This window comes from Microcebus murinus, chromosome 21, assembly GCF_040939455.1.
Source record: "Microcebus murinus isolate Inina chromosome 21, M.murinus_Inina_mat1.0, whole genome shotgun sequence".
Taxonomy (NCBI): domain Eukaryota; kingdom Metazoa; phylum Chordata; class Mammalia; order Primates; family Cheirogaleidae; genus Microcebus; species Microcebus murinus.
Window position 1 is genome coordinate 6,407,824 of NC_134124.1, and position 23,066 is coordinate 6,430,889.

Here is a 23,066-nt window from a genome sequence, read left to right on the forward strand (position 1 = left end):
ATAAGCATGAGTTTATAAGCAAAATATTAGGCTGGTTGTCGGAGACAAGCACTCACCCATGATCCCCGCCTCATGCACAATGGCGTCACCTTCCCAGCCCCAGGTTCCCTGTTTACACGTGGCCTGGAACCTGATATTTCCTCCCGCTTTCTCAGGAAGTTCACACATATGTAAACACAGAGCCCAGGGTTCTCCGAGTTCTTTCAGAGACACAGGTCAACAGTTGTTTCCTTGTCAAACACCCGCCACTGCGGAGCGGACAACACAGTGTCCCAGGATGGAGGCAGGCAAGGTGGGCAGAGGAAAGATGGCAGAAAGAAGCCCCAGTCCCCCAGTCATCAGCCCTCGAGCTTTGTGGCGAGCTATCAAGGCCTGACTCACAGCCGGTGCTGCTGCTCCTGGGCTAAAGAGGGTTAAGAAATGAAACTCTGCTGGGTCCCACGGGTCACAGGATGACAAAGGTTATGGGGTGTATTCGCCCAAGGACTGGCAGGCTTTTCTTTCCCTCCTGCTGGAGGAGGGTATTGTCAACCACATCTCACTCAGAGTCTCATTGCTGGGAACCCTGGGGGCTGACAGAGGGAAGGGGAAAGGGCCAGATGGGAGGATGCCCTTACAGCCCCAGCACGTCTGCAAGCACCACCTGTTTCCAGCAAGTCCCTGTACTAGCCCTGCTTGCAGAAATTTCAGTAGAACCTCGTGAACAGTTGGGAGAAAAAAAGCTCCAATTATCCCTAAAACCAGCCCACTTCACTTCCCAGCCTCCTGGGGAACATCAAGTAATGAAGCAGGGGCAGAAAGCATGACCTTGTGGTGGGAGGAGCCCCCACTGGCTGCAGTCACTCTGGGCAAGGCTTGCAGGCTAGCAAATTAACCCTTGTCAGGAACACAGACCCCAGGTGGGTCCCCTTCCATCCCCCACTGCTCCTTGTTTTCAAATTAGGCAAAGGGTAGATGGGGAACAACAGACCTTTCTCCAACATTTTTTTATGCATACCTAGTTATACCGTGGTTATGAGAAGGTTTGTATGTCCTTTCCCAAAAGGTTATTATGTTATTAGGCTAGTAGGCTAGTAGGTTCCCAAAAGGTTATTAGGCTAGTAGATTTAGGTTTTCTAAACCTACGGTGGAATTGTCAGAGGGGCAAAGACCAAAAAGAATAATAAAAATTAAAATACCTTGGGAAAGATTGGCAAGAAACTGACCTTGTTTTTTGCAACTTATTTTTTAAAGTTATGCTCCTAGCTATAGCTTCCATTTTTAGTGCAAACTGCCAAAAGATTTTTTAAAAAAGGCAAATAACAGCTCTGACTCAAGGGGAGGAGGGAGGTATGGGCAATATATGTAACCTTAACATTTGTACCCCCATAATATGCTGAAATAAATATATATATATAAAAAATTTAAAAATCACACAATAAAAAAATTAAAATAAATATCAGCAAATAAATATCAGCAAACTAAAGTTTGAGTTTATGACTTGAATCACATAATGAATAAAGTGTTCAATAAACCTGTCGTCCTGCTATCAAAATTCTATATTTGACAGAACCAAGAGCAAAAGATTGTTTTGAGTATGCTTCAGAAACTCTGGGCTTGGCATACAGCTCAGGCTAGTAATTCTAGCACTTCAAGAGGCTGAGACAGGAGGATCCATCGAGACCTAAGAGGCTGAGGCAGGAGTCTCGCTTGAGCCCTGGAGTCTGAGGCTGCAGTGAGCTATGATCACACCACTTCATCCACCCTGGGTAACACCTTTTCTCTACAAAAAAAAAAAAAAAAAAGAATGTTTGCACTTTAAACACTAAGTCAAGGCAAAGAAAGCTTATCTTCTAAGACTGGCTTGTTTCCACCAAGTAAAAGTTATTACATTATTAGCTCTGAACTAAGAGATAATTGGCAAACAAAGTATGAAAACCACTGTAATTGTAAATATTGAGAGCTTAGTATTTGAGAAGGGAGTCCTATCCCCATACAATAGACAGAGGCTATTTGGGAACATAATTATATCTTTCTCTCTTTTTTTTTTTTGAGACAGAGTCTTGTTTTGTTGCCCAGGCTAGAGTGAGTGCCGTGACCTCAGCCTAGCTCACAGCAACCTCAAACTCCTGGGCTCAAGCGATCCTCCTGCCTCAGCCTCCCGAGTAGCTGGGACTACAGGCATGCGCCACCATGCCCGGCTAATTTTTTTCTATATGTATTTTTAGTCGGTCAATTAATTTCTTTGTATTTTCAGTAGAGATGGGGTCTCGCTCAGGCTGGTCTCAAACTCCTGACCTCGAGCAATCCTCCCGCCTCGGCCTCCCAGAGTGCTAGGATTACAGGGGTGAGCCACTGCGCCCGGCCCATAATTGTATCTTTTATTGTAAGTTGATTTAAACTTAAAATTGACAAGAATTTAGGGGGAAATGTTATGGCTTCTTGTTGTTATTGGTTTTGTAATGGCTTTAAAGCAGCAGCTTTTTTAGTGAAATACGGTAAGTTCTCAATGGTGTTGGCAGGTTCTTGGAAACTGGGGCTTCAAGCGAAGCAACGTGCAACAAAACCAGTTTGACCATAGGCTGGATGATACATACAAGAGTTCAGTTCCTACAGCATTTTTCTAGTCACAAAAACATCATCAAACTCCTAAACAGAGACCAAAACACTTCGAATATTAAACATTGAAATAAATGTGAGCTATACATACACTTCATAAAAACAAATAAGATAATTATTGCCCATGTATTTCATTTCAGGGTCACAGATGGCCGGAGCCTGTCCCAGCAACTCAGGGCAGAGGCAATAACCAGCCCTGGACGGGAGCCATCCCCTCACAGGGCACACCCAGGCACACGGGCACCCTGTAGACCCGCCAGCCCACCTACCCTGCACAGCCTTGGGATGTGCGAGGATGCTGGGGCACCCAGAGGAAACCCGCGCAGACACAGGGAGGACACGTAAACGCCACACAGACAGTGGCCACAGCCTGGAATCCATTTTTTTCCCCTCATCAACAGTATAATAAAATGGCATTACCCTGTTATTCCAGGACCTGCTCTAGGTGAAACCAATGACTGAGTCATTCTTGCTGCCACGGAACTCAGGCTGAAGACTCCTTCCACCCGGGCCTGTTTTCAGCCCAGCACAGGCTGTGACCAGCAGGCTCCAAACCTGTGGGAGTCTCGGGGTACCTTCTAACTGGAATTCTACAGCAGAGCAATTGACCAACACTCAAACAGGACTAAAAGCCAAAATCCTCTGGAGAGAACGGATTCTGTTTTGAGGTATCTCGGGAAATAAGCTGTGCAGCATATAGATGGTGAGAAAGAGACAAAGGGACTCTGAAAAAATAACTATTCACTTTGGCGGTCACATCCCAGGTGCCTGGTAAAATCCTCTTGTCTGTGGCGCCTCCCACCCTTCAGCTGACATGATTTTTTTTTTTTTTTTTTGAGACAGAGTCTCACTTTGTTGCCCAGGCTAGAGTGAGTGCCATGGCGGCAGCCTAGCTCACAGCAACCTCAAACTCCTGGGCTCAAGCGATCCTCCTGCCTCAGCCTCCCGAGTAGCTGGGACTACAGGCATGCACCACCGTGCCCGGCTAATTTTTTCTATACATATTAGTTGGCCAATTAATTTCTTTCTATTTATAGTAGAGACGGGGTCTCGCTCTTGCTCAGGCTGGTTTTGAACTCCTGACCTTGAGCAATCCACCCGCCTCGGCCTCCCAAGAGCTAGGATTACAGGCGTGAGCCACAGCGCCCGGCCCTCTTACGTGCTTTTTTAAAAGTACATTTTTTGTGTGTGCACATCCAAGTATGTTATGTGGTTGATAGATAACTTTTTCAATTATGCCTTATATGTGCTTATATATAAGCACACTACAAGTTTTTCAAGGACAAAGATCATGTATAAGCTTTATTGTATGTCCACCTCAGTGCCAACCCCTAGGCTGGCTATCCCTTAAGCAGGAACTCCATAAAGGCTAAAATTCCTATACTGAGTCCCACATCCTGGCAACAAAGAGCCTGTTGTACCACTCGCTGCCACCAGATGGCAGGTCTCAACCAGAAGTTCTCTTCAGTGGAATTTCTTCGTTTATCCCCATTCCCTTCCAACCTTTCCTAAGTTCCTTATCTCACTGTATAGTTATAAATTGTTTAAACTTCTCTTTCTCATCCGAGCGCAGTGGCTCATGCCTGTAATCCCAGCACTCTGGGAGGCCAAGGCGGGAGGATCGCTCAAGGTCAGGAGTTCAAAACCAGCCTGGCACTAAAAATAGAAAGAAATTAATTGGCCAACTAATATATATAGAAAAAATTAGCTGGGCATGGTAGCACATGCCTATAGTCCCAGCTACTCGGGAGGCTGAGGCAGAAGGATTGCTTGAGCCCAAGAGTTTGAGGTTGCTGTGAGCTAGGTTTAACACCATGGCACTCTAGCCCGGGCAACAGAGTGAGACTCTCTCAGAAAATAAATTAATTAATTGAAAATTTAAAAAAATAAACTTCTCTTTCTCAAACCAGACTAAGAGCTCCTCCAGGAAAAAAATATCTCTCACCTCATCTTTTTTTTTTTTTTTTTCTCACCTCATCTTAGACCCGTAAGTGTTGAGTACTAGCATGAACTCAGTAGGTAATTTTTTTCATAACCTCCAGATTGCTAGAGGTAAAAAATACACACACACACACACACACACATATATATAATGGATGTGTACATGCATAATTTGCTGAAAACTAGTAAAATACCACAGCTCCAAACTTTCTTCCTCAAGAAGCATTAATTGAGCACTTCTGTGTCCTATCTAGTGTCCAGAGATGGGGGTTTAGAACAGTGAGGGAATAAAAAATATAACAAAGAGGTGTTAGCCAACTGAAACCTCTTCTTAGACAAATGCCTCCAACGCCAGCCATTCCTAGGCTGATGGTGAAGATGTAGCCTCTGCCCTCCAGGCACCTCAGTCTGATGGGAGACATCTGCCCCCTTCCTTGGGGAGATGCCCTGTGGTTGGGATGGACAAGGCCTAGCCCCAGGCAGCTTCCACCTTCTCAAACAGAGCAGTCACTGCTCAGCTCGCAGACTGATCATCCCTTATGTACCTGGACTCGGGCCGTGTGGTCAACAGACCACAGCTGCTCCCATTCTCCACACAGGGGCATCTCCTGTTACCCTTCTGTCACCTGGGGCGGGGAGGAACCCTGGGTCTGAAAGGGAAAACTGAAGCTTTCCCTTCTTTCTTCCCTGCACATGTTGTTGGGGAACTTGGCAAGCCATTGAGCCCAAATTGAGGGGGCCCAAGGGAGGGTCAGAAGCTCAAGCAGCTGTGGCATTTGGACTGGGAGTCAAGTGTCCCCAGGGGGTGGGAAGCTTCCCGGGAGAAGGGGTGGAGACCAGCTCTGCTCAGTGTCACAGCTCAGAAGAATATGCACGGAGCCTCATTCTCCCCCTTCCCCACACCCTTATCTAATTAGCAGAGAAGTGTAAAAAGTCAGAAATCCTATCTCTTTGTCTTCTGGCATTCTCCAGTCACCTCCGCCCCCTCTGCACCCCCTCCTGGCTCTTGCTTGACTTGCTCCACAGTCTAAGCAGCCCCTGGAGGCTCAGAGCCCTGCAAGGAGCCTGGAAAGGAAATGTGTGGGAGCCCAGGATTTGGGGAGTTTAGTGAGAGTACACGTTTGGAAAGAAGCACTGGCCCAGGCTGGTCGCGGTGGCTCAAGCCTGTAATCCTAGCACTCTGGGAGGCCGAGGCGGGCAGATTGCTCGAGGTTGGGAGTTCGAAACCAGCCTGAGCAAGACCCCGTCTCTACTAAAAATAGAAAGAAATTAATTGACCAACTAAAAGTATATATACAAAAAAAAAATTAGCCGGGCATGGTGGTGCATGCCTGTAGTCCCAGCTACTTGGGAGGCTGAGGCAGAAGGATCGCTTGAGCCCAGGAGATTGAGGTTGCTGTGAGCTAGACTGACACCACGGCACTCACTCTAGCCAGGGCAACAAAAGTGAGACTCTGTCTCAAAAAAAAAAAAGAAGCACTGGCCCAGGAAACCACCTTTGTTGTAGGGTGACCAGTCATCCAAGGGGCTCCAGACTCTCCTGGTTTTAGCCCTGAAAGTCCCACAGCACGGGAAAGCTCTCAATCCCGGGCAAACCAGGATGGTGGGATCCATGCTTTCTTGGCCCCAGATCACTGTAAAATGGGACTCCTGTAAATGGGACTCCTTGTAAAATGGGACTCTACATTAGACACTGTATGGTTCTATGAATGGCATCTCCATTTCCCAAAGCTGGGCACAGGAAGGGTGACTCTGATTTATTCTTCATTGATTTTAGCCCCCAGTGCTTCCCTAGGACTCCTGGAATCTCATCATGGTAGAACATGAGAGGTGGAAGTGGACTCAGGTTACCTGGTTCTACCTCCTTTCTTGCTCTATGAATACCTCTCCAGAGGTGCCCGCTCTTATTCATTATATCCACTTACACTTTCTGCCAGGTGTTATAGGTAGATACACACCTTATCTCCTATTCACTAGATACTAAACTCTTTGATGGCAGATAGCAAGACCTATGGCTCCGCAAGAGTTCAAGCCTTGCATATAACTGAAACAATTATTTGGTATTGAATCTCACAGGGAAATCTTTTGTACTTTGTCTCACAGTGGCCTGGAGGGAAGACACTATGCCCCAATGGTGTGCTGAAGATGCTTTGTGCCACTCCTGAGAGCTGCTTGCTATATTTTAGGCACTTTGCAAACTGGTTGTTAAACACAGCCATTATTAAAGATTACATTACATAAACTTAAAAAAATTAAAAACAAGGATAAATATTCAAAGTTCATCACCTCTTAATTTTTTTTGCTACATTTTATTATCATTTATACTCAAGGTTATTTATATCCATTATATCTATATGATAGGATACTGTATTATATGCTTACTGTACGCTTCTTCCCAATCCACATTGGTAGTTTGAAGTCAGCCATGGAGGAAATATTTATACCATGAAAATCAGCAAACACTACCAGTCGGGTTCCTGCCACTCCAAAGCCAGTTGTTAATCTTTTACCAACATGACACTGCTTCAGAGAAACCACCACTCCCTCTATCTTGCCAGAGGCTCATCTATCTCCACTGTCATCTTCTGCTCTGGTCTTCAGCTCTAGATTTCCATCCCTGGAAGAGAGAAACCAAGAGTTGGATCATGACTTTAAAATGAATGAGAATAGTCTGGGCGCAGTGGTGCATGCCTCTAATCCCAGCAGTTTGGGAGGCTGAGGCCAGGAGTTCCAAGCTGCAGTGGGCTATGATCATGCCACTGCACTCCAGCCTGGGTGACAGAGGGAGACTCTGTCTCTAAAAACAAGAAAACAGAAACAAAAACTAATGAGATAACAGACCTGTGGTTAAAGGAATTGATGCACAGATCGGCTAGAAATGATTTAATGATTTGCAGACTCAGAATGAAGGCCCTTGGTCAGTCCAGCACTGACCAAGGGGTCTTATGTAGACACAGACCCCAAAGGACTCTGAAGAAGGCACTGGTTATCCTCTAGGCAGCCATCTTCAAGGTCTGCCTGGTGCCCAACTGCAGGATTCAAAGATGTATAAAATGGATCCCATGCTCACAGCTGCAGAAGAAAAGATTTCTGGCCTACAATCACCTCTGGGATGAATAAATTCTGTAAATCTTAGAATTAGCATTACAACATGGAAGAGAGCTGGGAAAGTCTTTTTTTTTTTTTTTTTTTTTTTTTTTTTTGAGACAGAGTCTCACTTTGTTGTCCAGGCTAGAGTGAGTGCCGTGGTGTCAGCCTAGCTCACAGCAACCTCAAACTCCTGGGCTCGAGTGATCCTTCTGCCTCAGCCTCCCGAGTAGCTGGGACTACAGGCATGCACCACCATGCCCGGCTAATTTTATATATATATATCAGTTGGCCAATTAATTTGTTTCTATTTATAGTAGAGACGGGGTCTCGCTCAGGCTGGTTTTGAACTCCTGACCTTGAGCAATCCGCCCGCCTCGGCCTCCCAAGAGCTAGGATTACAGGCGTGAGCCACAGCGCCCGGCCTGGGAAAGTCTTTAGGAGTCAATTTTCAACATTTTCCCCACTCCTTCACTTTACAGATAAAGAAACTGAGTCCATGTGGTGGTAAATAGCTTGCCCAAGGTCCCACCACAAATTACTGCCCAAAGCCCAGGCCTCCTGAATCTTGGAGCCAAGGACTTTTCTTAAATCCTCAGTTTCATTTACAGAAACTATAAGATCTTTAGAGAATCTGAGCAGGAGCAAGCACAGTTTGCACACACAAAAAAATCTCACTACCTTCCCCTCTGCTTCCTAGAAAAATAAAAGGATATTTTTTATAGAATACCAACTAAGTGCCAGCTGCTATGGGGGGCACAGAAGAGTAAGACAATCACTCATGCACAGGGAGTGAATGTGGAGTCAGTCCCCAAACTCTTTCCAGAGGTGGGGGGATCCCTTGGGGCTATCACTGACCCTGTTCTCACCCCTGCAGTGAATGGCAGGGAAATCAACCCCACCTTCTTAAGTAGTGAAAGTTAAACGTTAGATTCTTGATTGGGAAAACTAGGAGACAGAGAAAAGGCCACCGAGGCAAACTCAGTGGGCTTTTCCCAAGTCTGAGACACCTCTTCCCGCAAGCAGAGAAGCCCACAAGCTAGCAGAGGAAGAGAGCTTGCTGAGACTGGGAGCCGGAGCTCTAGTCCATTAAGACCTTCTGTACCCATTCTTCTAGAAAAATGAAACCAAAAAAAGACATACAAAATAGGAGCCCCAATTTCCTATTATTAGGTTCAACCCACCTAAAAGCACTCTATCAAATTTCTATAAAAATTTCTAAACACTTCCATTTCCATACTTATCACAGAAGGATACAACCGGTTTGCAGATTGACACCAATCCTGGCCCATACTTTGAGGCACTGCCCTAAAGAGGCCTGAGGACTCCTTGGGCCCTGGAACTCCTTCGACGAGGGGACCTCTGAGCTCCTCTTCCAACCCAAAGCAGGTCTGGGGTGCTGGGAAGTGATCTGGATCACAGGGGAATGAGTCAGAACCGTTACTTCCCATCTGTGCTTTCCTCTTCACTCCGCCAGCCTTCCTTCCCCAGCCCTAGGACAGAGCTTCGCCAACCAAGACAGACTCCCACCCCTGTCACTGTAGTCCCCAACCCTACCTAACAGTGCCTAGGAGGGGCACAAGTTCTTTCACTCACTCATTTGTTCATTCATCCAGGTACCTTCTTAAGCACAGAGTGAACCTAAAAGATTCCTAGCTAGGAAGCTGAAGTCCTAGTAACAAAGTGGTAGCAAGAAAGAAGGCATTGTCCTTTCAAATACAGCCCAAGGGGTGATTCTCGGGTATATAAGAAGCTAACAAACTGGAGATGTCACCTTCAGATACAGAAGGATAGACCTACTGGGAACGGAGGAAGGAAATCTAGCAGAACTTACTTTGCCGTTAATAGAATGTGTGGCAGGGACTGTTGCACTGAAGTGTTTCTGCTCGGAGCCCCCCAGTTCCATCACCTCCAGCCTACAAGGAGCAGGTAGGGACGTGCACTCACTTGTTTGGGGAAATGAGTGTGAGGGGTCCCCCAATGGAGTTCCTCTATGATCACTGACACCTTGGGGAGGAAGGCAGGGCAAAGAGTGGGGTCTTATTGACAGATGAGGACACTGTGGCTCCAGGAAAAGGTGACCTGCCTTCAGGCTTAAGGGCCTAGCCTGCCCCAGCCTACAGGATTCTGAGAAATGGGCCCTCAAGCAGGAGGAGGCAAAACTGACTTACAGAGGAAATAAACCTGAAGGGTAGGAGGAAAGCTTCAGGCCCTCTGGGTCTGGGAGGGCAGAGCTGGCCAGGCTGGGCAGGGCGGGGCTTTCCTTGAAGGTTCGGCTGATCCCTCCCCCCAGATCCCCCATTGGGTCGGTGGCTCCTGCAGCCCTGCCTGTGAGGAGCAAATGAGGAGAGCTGTTGGTTTTTCCCCCTTGGCCATTCAGAATTTTCTCACATAAATACTGAGACAGACCCTGCCCTCTCCTCACTTCCCTGGACTTGGCCCTGAGCTGGAGCTGGTCCCCTGGGGGCGGGAGGGCCATGGGGGACCTGCTCCCGCTCTGGGTGGCCGTGGGCATATGCTGTACCGCATTCAGCGCCTCTGCCTGGTAAGTCCTCGCCCCAGCCCGCCCTCCCCACCAAGGAAGCCCCCCAGTTGTCTCATCCCCACTCACCTCCGCCTCACTTGCTCTCTCTCTGGTAGGTCAGTGAACAATTTCCTGATAACAGGTCCCAAGGTAGGATGGTCTCCAGCTCCTGTTTTTACCCCCTGGGGTACTAAGGTGGGGGGACTCTAATGGCGAAGAAAAGAGGGGAGGGGAGACAGTGCCAGAACCCCCTCGCCCAGCCCATTCGAGTCCCGCCTGCTCCCCGCACCCCGGATGACGTGTGTCAGGCGGAAGCTCACAGCCCTTTCCCATGCCAGGCTTATCTGACCTACACCTCCAGCGTGGCGTTGGGTGCCCAGAGTGGCATCGAGGAGTGTAAGTTCCAGTTCGCCTGGGAACGCTGGAACTGCCCTGCAAACGCTCTCCAGCTCTCCACCCACAACAGGCTGAGAAGTGGTGAGTTCGTGTGGGGCACGCACCTGTATGCGAGGGTGCGTGTGCTTGGAGCATAGCTTTATGCGTGACGTGTCTGTGTGCAGTGAAATGGCAACGTCACCAGTGATCTGCTGACCTGCCATTTCCTTGCTGTGCGACCTTGAGTGGATCACTTCCCCTCTCTCGACCCCGGATTTGTCATTCGGGTCAGCCTCCAGCTCCATCTAGCTCACCAGAAGTCTCCTATGGGTTGAATGAGGTGACTATGGACCGTCTCTATACAAACATAAGCAATCACTCTATTTTTTTAATGCGCGTATTTGTGTGTTTGTACACACTTGTTTTGCACTGATTTGCATGAAATAAAAATGAGGAAAGGGCTGTGTTTGCAGTTTCACATCTGTCAGCTGTCATTTTTTTTTTTTTTTTTTGAGACAGAGTCTCACTCTGTTGCCTGGGCTAGAGTGCAGTAGCATCAGCTTAGCTCACAGCAACCTCAAACTCCTGGGCTCAAGGGATCCTTCTGTCTCAGCCTCCGGAGTAGCTGGGACTACAGGCATGCGCCACCATGCCCGGCTAATTTTTTTCTATGTATTTTTAATTGGCCAATTAATTTATTTCTATTTTTAGTACGGAAGGGGTCTTGCTCTTTTTTTTTTTGGTAGCAAAATGCTGTTTATTTTGAGCATCTGGGTGCAGATGTGTAGAGGCAGAAAAAGCCATCCAGGAGAGAAAAGGGGAAAGCCTTGGGTTTTATAGAGGGTTTTTCTAGGGGGAGTAAATAAATTCTTTTCAAACAACAATAAGGAAAGTAAGTTCTCCTTTTGGGGGTCTTGCTCTTGCTCAGGCTGGTTTCCAACTCCTGACCTTGAGCGATTCTCCCGCCTCGGCCTCCCAGAGTGCTAGGATTACAGGCGTGAGCCACCGCGCCCAGCCTGTCAGCTGTCAAAAAAGAACAAAAAGGCTGAGAGATCACACTGAGCTGTGCCTCAGGTGGGGGGGTGTCTGCGTGTGTGTGTGCACGCGTGTGCAGCCATGTGTGGACAGGCACCCATGTAGCCTTTTGTAACTGTGTGCGGTAGTTTGCATAAAAGTCATTTTTGAAGAAACAATAGAGTGTTGCCTGAGAAGAGTTGGGGAGAATAAAGACGATGGGGACAGAAAGAAATTCCTTATCACGGCGTGTACAGGTAGAATAGAGAGTGTGAGGAAGTGAAATATGACCATGTTTGTAAAGAACAGTGAGGTAAGAGCTCAGTAAGTAGCGGCCATAATCATTATGACTATTACACGGCCTAGCTTCATGGTCAGAACGAAGCAAATGTCTTTCTTCTTTCTTAGGCCACCCTCACGGCCCTGAGTCTCACTGCTTGAGGCCCAGCAGCAGTGGCTAGGGGACAGAGGTCTAGACTGGCTCCAGGAGAGCAGGGTCCTGATCCCAGCACCACAGACGGAGAGTGGTGGTCTCATTATTCTCTGTCTGGGTTTTACTTTCCCCACCTGTTGCATGGGGTCGCCCACTCCTGCCTGGATGCTGTCAAGAGGCTGCAAAGACATGCATGGTTTTCCCAAGTAGAAGAGCAGCCTCTTAAACCCAAAGGAGGCAGGAAATAGGGGAGAGAAATAGCATTGTTGTTCCAGAGCCTCTGTTGTGGGTCATCAGGGTCCCAGTGTCCATTCAGTCCCCTCTTTCTCTCCAAAGCTACCAGAGAAACGTCCTTCATCCATGCTATCACCTCCGCTGGAGTCATGCACACCATCACCAAGAACTGCAGTATGGGCGACTTTGAAAACTGTGGCTGTGATGAATCAAAAAATGGGAAAACAGGTAAGTTGGGCTTTCCCATTGGGGAGGAAGAGGTGAGGGGCTGCAGAGCTGAGCGCAGACTAAAGTCTTTCAGGGAAAGTCTGAGGGACAGGGTTCCCTCAAAGCCCTACACTCCAGCAGCTCTTTCAATTGTGGGATATCCTGGACCTAGACTTGCCCATGCGTTGAGCCTGGGTCCACGAGTCCAGGGGTTAGCAAGAAACTCTAAAACTAACCAGGTGACTAGGAACAGGAAGGCCAAAGAGAATTTAAAGCTATCTTTGGTATTCCAGGTTTGGAATGGCTCATCTATAATCCAGAGCTACTCAACAATTTGCAGACCACCTACGAGACATACAAATGTACCACTAATGAGGGAGGAGGTGGCTCTAATAAGACTATTGTAGAGGCCAGGCATGGTGGTGCACAGTATATAATCCTAGCACTTTGGGGAGCCAAGGCAAGGATTGCTTGAGGCCAGGAGTTTGAGATCAGCCTGAGCAACATAAGCAAGATTCCATCTCTAAAAACAGTAGAAAGGGTGGCTCACGCCTGTAATCCTGGGAGGCCGAGGTGGGCGGATTGCTCGAGGCCAGGAGTTTGAAACCAGCCTGAGCAAGAGCGAGACCCCATCTCTATAAAGAAATTAATTGGCCAACTAATATATATATATAAAAAATAAATTAGCTGGGCATGGTGGCACATGCCTGTAGTCCTAGCTACTCGGGAGGCTGAGGCAGCAGGATCACTTGAGCCCAGGAGTTTGAGGTTGCTGTGAGCTAGGCTGACACCACAGTACTCACTCTAGCCTGGGCAACAAAGCGAGACTCTGCCTCAAATAAATAAATAAAAATAGTAGAAAGATTAGACAGGTGTGGTGGCACATGCCTGTAGTCCCAGCTACTGGGAAGACTGAGGCACCAAAAAAAAAAAGAAAGAAAGAAAGAAAAGACAAAAAAAAAAACAAAAACACTATTGTAGAATAATATTGCAGAATTCCAGAATGTTTGAGCCATAATGAACCTTTAAGATCATTAAGGCTAACTGCATGTGCCTACTTACACTGTGGGTATCAGAGACTGCCTAGAGCTGGGAAGTGCCTACGGGGTGGGCAGTTGGCTTTGGGAACAGGACTTCCCTCTCTCCCACCCCAAGCACCTCCATTTCCCTGTCTCACCTTCAACAACAGCTTTACACAAAAAAGTCTCTTCCCCTGGGACTCAGCGGGCAGCTGTATGCAGAACTTATTCTTTCCTTATGTGTAGGAGGCCATGGCTGGATCTGGGGAGGCTGCAGCGACAATGTGGAATTTGGGGAAAGGATCTCCAAACTCTTTGTGGACAGTTTGGAGAAGGGGAAGGATGCCAGAGCCCTGATGAATCTTCACAACAACAGGGCCGGCAGGCTGGTGGGTATAGGAGTTGGCTCGTATTGACAACGGCTTCACAACTGCACAGCCCTGCTCAACTTACCAAGAGCTATCTCCTACCTATATCTTATCCTCACACCCAACAGGACTGAGACAGCTGCCCCGATTCTCTGGATAACAAAGCCAGTTAAGTCTGAGCCAAGTGGCTTGTCCAAGGCCATACAACTAATACGTGTCAGAAAAGGCAATGAATTCTGATCTTCTAGTCTGGTTCTCTTATCTCTAAATCTTAAGCTGTGCCCTGCCACAGGCTTTCTGAGAACACAGAACAATACAGAATCAAGGCCATGCTTCCAAGACTTACATTTTTAATTACTTCAACTGCATGTCCTAGGAAATTTATAGAGATTTGCTGTCTAGTCTTGTGTCCTAAAGTCTGTCTGGGCTGTGAGGAATTGGGACTGATCTAGGCTTCTCTGGAGGGTCTATTCTCCCCTAAGACTTCTGGTGGGGTGGCAATCTCTGGAGTATTCTGAACTCAGATCTGGAAGCAAGTTGGATTTAGAGCCAAGAGCATAGAAATTCCCCTGTGAATCTATACCTAGATGTCCTGGTTGCCCATTGAAAGGTGAAAAGGCTTTTTAAGCAAGTATAACCATGGGTAATTAATTGCCTTGCAGGTATAGAGGTTCAGACTCAAGGAGCCTCCTCCCGTTTGGAGGAGGGGCCAAAGGACAAATCCAGACCCCCACAAATACTCTAGTGCCCAGCTTAAAGACAATAACAGTGGCAATGATCATATTTTCCTTTATAATTTACAATGTACTTTCTGGATCATTATTTTATTCAGTTCTTCTTCCAACTGGGCAGATAGAGAAACAAGCTCAGTAAGTGATGGAGTCGGGCCTGGTGCCTAAGTTTCTAGACTCCAGTACCCTTGTCGACACGTGCCTGGCTCTCCATCGCAACCACCCAGGGAAGCTTTACGATCCCCAGGAGCAGGCCCTTAGCCCCCTGAACATTCTCCTTGAGCAGATCTGAGGTAGGGTCCAAGAGTAAATATTTTTCATAAGCTTCCCCAATAATTCTGCTGCTCCTTCGAAGTCAAAAAGCACAGCTCCAAAATATTCCATTTAATCGCTAGCCTTTGGTCTTCCCTACCCAGAGCCATTCTTCCTTTTGTGTCCTCTCTCTGTGAAGGCAGTGAGAGCCACCATGAAAAGGACCTGCAAATGTCACGGCATCTCGGGGAGCTGCAGCATCCAGACGTGCTGGCTGCAGCTGGCCGACTTCCGGGAGATGGGAGACTACCTGAAGGCCAAGTACGACCGGGCGCTAAAGATTGAGATGGATAAGCGGCGGCTGAGAGCTGGGAACAGCGCCGAGGGCCACTGGGCGCCCACGGAGGCCTTCCTTCCTAGCGCGGAGGCTGAGCTGATCTTTTTGGAAGAATCGCCGGATTACTGTACCCGCAATTCCAGCCTGGGCATCTACGGCACAGAGGGTCGCGAGTGCCTGCAGAACAGCCACAACACGTCCAGGTGGGAGCAGCACAGCTGTGGGCGCCTGTGCACCGAGTGTGGGCTGCAGGTGGAAGAGAGGAGAACCGAGGCCACCAGCAGCTGTAACTGCAAATTCCAGTGGTGTTGCACGGTCAAGTGTGAGCAGTGCAGGCACGTGGTGAACAAGTACTACTGCACACGCTCCCCGGCTGGAGCCCTGGGGAAGGGAAGCGCCTGATAGCACCCCATGGGAGCCCACCTGATCAGATGCATGTCGGTGGAAGGGGACACAGCTTCTCTTTTGGAGAGAGTAGATTGGAAAACAACTGGAAAATCACAGGGTTGGTCTGTAATCCTCATATCTGCTATCTATGAGAAAATGAAGGCCCAAGATTATATAGCATATTCTTGGCAGACCTGAAATTGGAACCTGGGCCTCCTGACTTGGACAGACCCCATTTAATCTTTTATGCAAGTTAGTTTCTGGTCTTTGTTCCTGTACTTAAGCAGCTTGCTAAAAGGGGGGGGGGGTGGTTTGGGGCTTGCATCTAGAGGGACCTTCAAAGTATTTGTTCCTTTAAGTTTCAGACCATGTCCAACTCAGCTGTGCTACTGGGAATCAGAGAGAATAGAAGCAAAACATGAAAGAATTCTGTCCAGACACATGAAGGAGCAACCTTCCCCCATTCTGTCTAGCTCCAGAAAGACTAACTACAAATCTATGCAGATAAATGAGGCGGAGTCCACATATCTGCCTATTGGGAGGGTTTTAGAGTGTCAGATGTTAGATTTTTCACCTGAGCATGCACTTTTGAAAAGTTCTCCCCACCCAGGACCCAACATAACTTGAGGACTTTTCCAGCTCATAAACCATCTCTGGAGCCATGGAAAGGGAATGGTCGTAGTAAGTGGACAGGTGACTAAGACTTATCCAGAGGTCCCACAAGAGGGATTTTCCCCCAGAGAGCTATAAAACGACACCGTTTTGTTATTTTCCCAGATTGAGAACTCAACTTCATTTTGGGGGTGGTTTAGAAATATCCAACGCCCTTTGATTTTTAATGTTTGACAGTTAATAAGGTTGAGACCCAGACACTGGCCAATAGGAAAGCAACATAGACTCCCAGATATAGAAGGTATTATTTTAATGCAAACTAAGCAACTTGGGGGATAAGGAAGCTCTTTGAACTTGGACCATATTCAAAGTGTGTTTGCTCTCCTAACTTGGGCTTCCTGGGGTGTCCGTACACCAAGACCTGGGCCCCAGGGCAAAAGACTGGGAGAGTTGTGGATTCTACCTTCCTCCATTTGCACTTCTACATTTTCCAATGGTAATCCCTGGAGGAGGGGTAGTTCCCCGTAAAGAGAGCCAGGAGGCTCAGCCACTGGTCTCCTAACTTTGAATATCTCAGCCTCTAGGGACTCTCCCCTGTCTGCTAGGCCCAGCACCCTGCAGGGAAGGAGGTATGTTGAATAAACAAGTAAAATGATCACCAAGAATGGGGAGACACCCACAGTTTATATTGTTTTAAATTAGAAAACAATTTAAATGTTCAATGATAGGATAAACTAGTTAAATCACAATGTTTAAAGAGTGGAAAAATAAACACTAAAATATTATTTGTTAGAAATAGTAACATAGAAAACACATGATATAATTAAGTGAACAAAGTTGATCACAAAACAGCATATTCAGGACTAATCCAATTTTGTTTTAAAAAATATAAGAATATGTGCCATCATGTAATACCAAAACAGAGTGGTTTATTTTCCTTTTTTTTGTTGTTGTTGTTTTTCTGTATTTTTACATTTGCCTACAATAAATATTTTTGTCCTCAGAAAGAATGTGGTTTTAGTGTGTTTTGTTTTTTTCTAGTGTAAAGAAAGATAAATGTTCATTAGGAAAGTTGGCATCTCAAAAGAAACCATAGTCAGATGCCTTGAAGGTTCACTCTGGTCTCTATAAATTCTAGTGCATTTAAAACTACCACATAGGCCAGGTGCAGTGGCTCGCACCTGTAATCCTAGCACTCTGGGAGATTGAGGCAGGAGGATCACTTCAGATCGGGAGTTTGAGATCAGCCTGAGCAAGAGAAGGACACCCATCTCTACTAAAAAAAAAAAAGAATGGAGGAAAAAAAAAAGAAAGAAAGATTAGCTGGGCATGCAGAGCACACCTGTAGTCCCAGCTGAGGCAGGAGGATCACATGAGTCTGAGGTTGCAGTGAGCTACGATGACGCCACTGCGCTCTACCTGGGGCGAAAGAGCGAGACTCCGTCTCAAAAAAATAAAAAATAAAAATCATAAAACTACCACAGATGTTACAGAACAGAGCCAATGAAAATTTCTATAAAGATCAACCTATGTCAAGGAAGTAGAAGATTTTCCTCTATTTCCTCTATGTTCTTCCTTCAAAGGCAGGCTAAAAAAAAAACACACTCCTGCAGTGACAAAGAAAGTGCGAGTGGTGCGCGCCTGTGTGACGCCGTGGAAGGAGGAATGGGGGAGAAACACTATCTAAGGGCGAAAATTGTGGTAAAGAAATAGGCAACTAAAAGAAAAGATTATTTCCCTGGGGCTCAGAGAAAAAACAAAAACATAAAATTATCTGGCCCTGAGCTTAAACCCTCAATTAAATATAGATGTCAAAGTACTCACCTTGAAACTTCAGTCGTGACACTGTGCCAGGGAGACGAACAAACTGAATTTTCTCCCTGCGTATCTTAACTGAATCTCCATGCAGAGAATCAGGGCAACTGATGCTTTGACATTTTCCCCAGGACCTTGCTGACTTACCCAAATAATCTTAGGGGCCATTTTCAGGAAAAAAACCACCCCTGATGCCTTGTTCAAATGCTCATTCCAAGACAACAAGCCTTGTGTTTACTGTGGGGTTATGTCACAGTTTTCACTAAGAAAGCCCAAAACAACAGGAATTCCATTAAAAGTTTGCCTAATTTCCCCCAAAAGCTCATAGTCCCCTACTCTCTTCTCCTTCCAGCCTCTTTCATCCTCATCCATCTTACTTTCAGAGCAATCAATCTTCCTACATGGACCCTGGACCAGAAACTAAAGGAATTTGGATTTCTCTACATCCATCACTTTGCTGTCAGGGATTCATTCTAAGGCAATACAGCTTCATTCAGATTCATTGGTTACAACCCTACATCCCTTCCCTTTTGGTTCATCCTTAACAAGCTGGCTATCGTTAAGGTGACAGAACAGTAAACCCCCTGTGTTCGATAGGTTCAGGGCCCAGGAAAGACAGAGTGGCCACAATCTGGGGTGGATCTTGCAAGCCTGCCGAAAGAGGAATCACCTCAATGAGGAAAACCTGTCCAAGAGCCTTTGCACGGCTCAGTAAATCCAGGTCCTGCAGCACTTCCCCTGGAGAATAGAATGCTTTTTCAGTCTACATTAGAAAGGAAAACGTGCTTGTGAGGCCCCTACACAGCCTTTTCTCCCTCGCCTTCTTCTCTTCTTCCTTGTTCTTCCCATCTGAACTTTGATGTGGGCAGAATTAGGGACTTCTAAGAAAACCCAGGGTCTCCTGTGGTTCCCTGCCAATCTACTCAGGCTTGCTGGTGCATGGGAGAACTAGAGTGGAAAGAAGTAATTGAGGCCGGGCGCGGTGGCTCACGCCTGTAATCCTAGCACTCTGGGAAGCCAAGGCAGGCAGATCACTCAAGGTCAGGAGTTCGAAACCAGCCTGAGCAAGACCCCCCTCCCCCGCCTCTACTAAAAAATAGAAAGAAACTAATTGACCAAATAAAATATATATATATAGAAAAATTAGCCGGGCATGGTAGTGCATACCTGTAGTCCCAGCTACTCGGGAGGCTGAGGCAGGAGGATTGCTTAAGCCCAGGAGTTTGAGGTTGCTGTGAGCTAGGCTGAAGCCAGGGCACTCTAAACTGGGCAACAGAGTGAGACTCTGTCTCAAAAAAAAAAAAAAAAAAAAAAAAGAAGTAATTGAGCATCTACTAATTGTAAGGTGTTTAATAAATATTATCTGCCTCGATTCTCAGAACAACCCAATTAAAGAGCTGCCGTTATTCCTCTCTTACTACTAAGGAAACTGTGGCTCAGAGAGGTCAGGCACTCGGACCTAAAGTTAAATACGGGGGTGATTTGAATTCAGGCCAACCACCTGACGAATCCACACTCTTTCTTTCACACCACTAACACTCTGGGAGCCCCGCGACCTCTGGCAACATTCTTAGCCATCGTGAGGGTTTTGTTGAATGACTGCCATTCATATGCAGCGGAAGGTGTCCTCTCCTCCCGCTCCTGCAAGTAAGAGAGTCGTATTTCCCAGCGCTGCTCCAGAATGAAGAAACCTAACTTTTGACTTGCAAAGACCTTCTTTAGAATGATAAAGCAGATAGCCTGGCTCCTGCTGACTTGGGAGGGCAGAATCCTGGTTCTCTAGGGAGTACTCAAAGAAAAGGGCTAACCATTATGGTCTACATTAGAGGTCAAAGTTTCAAGAGGGAATGTCAAAGGAGGGGTGTTTATTTTAGAGAATGGAGGAAGGAAAAGAGGGTCCAGAGTAAGTTTCTAGCCCCAAATCACAAACTACTCATAATCCTCATTGATGACAAAAGACAGTGACCCAGGGCCCAGATGAAGGTGTTCTGGCTGGGGGGGAAAGGAAATAAAAGCGAGGACCAGAACAAAGGCTTCCAGGAGAGGTTAAAGACCTTTTGGGTAGGAACAGAGGTCCAAACCAGCTAATCCTGCTGGGTTTCCTACCACTGGAGGAAAGTGGGGCCTGGAGAAGGAAAGCATCCTTCCCAGTATCCCCTGTGAGATAGCAAAGGAGCTAAGACTAGACTCTAGGCCATGGACAGACTTCATGGCTGGTGCTCTGCCTGCCCAACTAGACTGCCCTTCTCAGGCACCATCAGGAAAGGGATGTGTGCGGGAATTCGAAAGGGCTCTGGGAGGCTTCGGACTGCATTTGGTCAGCAAGGGACTAGGGGAGATTAGGAGGAGGGGACGTGGGGATATGGGTAGGAAGCAGATGGGATGTGGGTGGAGTAAGGCCTGGTGTTGCACCAGGTGCCAAAGCTCACTTCCACATTCCTCTCAGACTCTCAGGTGCCCATGCAGACCTGTGATGGGACTCAGTGATCTTGAGAAGGTCCCTTGCCGTGTCTCTGCCAGGAGCTTCTTGCAATCTACAAGAGATCACTTGAGGCCAGGCGTGGTGGCTCACGCCTGTAATCCTAGCACTCTGGGAGGCCGAGGCGAGCGGATTGCTCGAGGTCAGGAGTTCGAAACCAGCCTGAGCAAGACCCCGTCTCTACTAAAAATAGAAAGAAATTAATTGACCAACTAAAAAATATATATACAAAAAAATTAGCCGGGCATGGTGGTGCATGCCTGTAGTCCCAGCTACTTGGGAGGCTGAGGCAGGAGGATCACTTGAGCCAGGAGATTGAGGTTGCTGTGAGCTAGGCTGATGCCACGGCACTCACTCTAGCCTGGGCAACAAAGTGAGACACTGTCTCAAAAAAAAAAAAAAAAGAGATCACTTCATTCAGCCACCTACTTCTTAATAGAAGAGCTCCTAATCCAGAACCAAAGGAAGAGGAGCACACTGCACACCCTACTTTGAAGGACTGTCATGGAAGGGGAAGACAGTCTTTCTCTACCTTGGACAAAGTACTTGCCAGGACATTTGCTCATGTCTACCCTGAATTAGCACTGCTCTATCTTAAGCCTGCCATCTTGTAGAACATCATATTGTGGAATCAAGGCCTTTAAATATGCCTGTTCTTCAAAAGAAACAATCCCAATTACTTCAGTTTTTCACTAGTTGTCTCTTTTTCCTAGACTATCCTCAGATACACTGATTTTGGGTTTCTGTGAGGAGTTAGATGGGCCATGAGCCAGGTGCCCTTCTCAAGCCTCAACCACCATCACCTCTTTCCCTTGTTTGTCCCATCACAGAGCTTTGATTGCCCCACTTGCATTTCTCCATAGCTGAAGTTCATTTCCAACCCCTTTCATCCCAAGCAAATAACATTAATGCCCAGCTCCATCAGCTGGGATTGGACCAGCAGAGTGTCCTCAACCCTCATGGTCCTTCTGTGGGGGTGGAGTAGCCAGGGGGCAGAGGGCTTGTGGTAGTAGGGGGACCAAAACAGGAAACTGACAGTCAGGCCATCCAATCCCAAGAGTCACAACTCGGTACCTGAGATCTATAAACAGAACATTGTTCTCTGAGCTGCTGTTTCGTGACTCTTTTTGCCTGGTCTAGTTATCCTTTATCAGTCAGGTTCTGGCCTGGCCTAGGGCCTCATTCCCTTCTTTGGAAACTGGATACACTCCAACTCCAAGCTCCCCTGGACCTCTGCCTTCTCTGCCTTGCCCCAACTTTAGCCTGCTCTAAAACGTCTCCCTTGTCTGGTATACTCAGCTTCATCCTATCCTAATTCTTTTAGTGGTGGCTCCTTGCTGTGTTCATGAAAAGCTGCTGTTACATCCCCACATTCTCAGCATTGACCACAGTTTGTCAGCTAGTCTTTTATCCTCCTCCTGATTTTGTTCACTTGGCTACTCAGGTAGAGAGTAACTTCACTGCTACTGGAAACTTCCTTAGCCTTCTGACTACCCATCAAGGCTACCTTAACATTTTCTAACCCAGAGTTACCTTAACCATTGTTTTCTCCTGCCTCTTCTGGAATCTCCCCTCCAGAAGGTCCCCTCAATTATTTTTCTTTTAGAGACAAGGACTCGTTCTGTTGCCCAGGCTGGAGTGCACTGGTGTGATCATAGTTCACTGCAACCTCGAACTCCTGGGTTCAAGCAATCCTCCTGCCCTGGCCTAGGATTATAGGCACAAGCCATTGTACCCAACCAAAATCTCAATTCTTTTTTTTTTTTTTTAATTTTTTTTTTTTTTTTGAGACAGAGTCCCGCTTTGATTGCCCAGGCTAGAGTGAGTGCCGTGGCGTCAGCCTAGCTCACAGCAACCTCAAACTCCTAGGCTCAGGCAATCCTCCTGCCTCAGCCTCCCGAGTAGCTGGGACTACAGGCATGCGCCTCCATGCCCGGCTAATTTTTTCTATATATATTAGTTGGCCAATTAATTTCTTTCTATTTATAGTAGAGATAGGGTCTCAATCTTGCTCAGGCTGGTTTCGAACTCCTGACCTCGAGCAATCCGCCCGCCTCAGCCTCCCAGAGTGCTAGGATTACAGGCGTGAGCCACCACGCCCGGCCCAAAATCTCAATTCTTTAGCCCGGCATTTTAAGTCCCCTAAACATGACACAACCTACTGTAAACATTAAAATTACAATTTTTTTCTATGAATAATATAGAATATATTTTCATAAAAATTCAAATAATATAGAATAGACCAAAAAGTGAATAATCACCTTCACTTCCTTCCTTCCCCAGCCCACTACCCTTCCCAGAGGTAACTGCTCCTAACTTGCTTTTCCAATTTTATCCCTTAATTCCTCAGCTCCAGCTAGACCAGGTCATGACAGTTCCTTGTATACACCATTCCCCCTTGACATCTATATCCCAGTTGAGACTATTTACCTTTCTAAAATATCTTTGCCTTCTCTACTGCCTCTCCAACTCCAAACACTGCCTTAAGGTCCATCTGCTCCTTGAAGTTGCTTTACATTTATTTGAAAGGATCTATGTATCACTGCCTATGATAGCTAGGCATAATGGGCCTTATGTATATTTATGTCTCAACAATAGAACTGGCAAGTCTCTTCCCTGGAGTTAGGACCACATTACCCATCTTGGTGCCCCT

General features: G+C 46.9%; 1 protein-coding gene and 1 long non-coding RNA gene across 2 annotated transcripts; one reads left to right on the plus strand and one right to left on the minus strand.

Annotated features, from left to right (window-relative positions):
* Nucleotides 1-1,587: 1,587 nt before the first annotated feature.
* Nucleotides 1,588-9,011, minus strand: LOC142863079 (uncharacterized). The gene is made up of 3 exons (XR_012913957.1): nt 8,867-9,011; nt 6,922-7,156; nt 1,588-1,762 (listed from the first exon to the last, which is right to left on the minus strand). It is a non-coding gene; the product is annotated as an uncharacterized LOC142863079 (long non-coding RNA).
* A 1,130-nt stretch (nt 9,012-10,141) lies between these two features.
* Nucleotides 10,142-16,014, plus strand: WNT8A (Wnt family member 8A). Its single transcript, XM_075995973.1, has 5 exons — nt 10,142-10,300; nt 10,489-10,627; nt 12,309-12,434; nt 13,679-13,821; nt 14,983-16,014. The coding sequence occupies exons 1-5, from the start codon at nt 10,142-10,144 to the stop codon at nt 15,520-15,522; spliced, it is 1,107 nt and encodes a 368-aa protein (XP_075852088.1). The 3' UTR covers nt 15,523-16,014.
* Nucleotides 16,015-23,066: the final 7,052 nt, after the last annotated feature.

Excerpts from the sequence above, each read along its gene's own strand:
- WNT8A (XM_075995973.1), top strand. The coding sequence starts at position 10,142 with ATGCTGTACCGCATTCAGCGCCTCTGCCTGGTAAGTCCTCGCCCCAGC. Across the intron at positions 10,301-10,488 it reads TCCTGATAACAGGTCCCAAG|GCTTATCTGACCTACACCTC; the intron begins GTAGGATGGTCT and ends TTCCCATGCCAG. Across the intron at positions 13,822-14,982 it reads ACAACAGGGCCGGCAGGCTG|GCAGTGAGAGCCACCATGAA; the intron begins GTGGGTATAGGA and ends CTCTCTGTGAAG.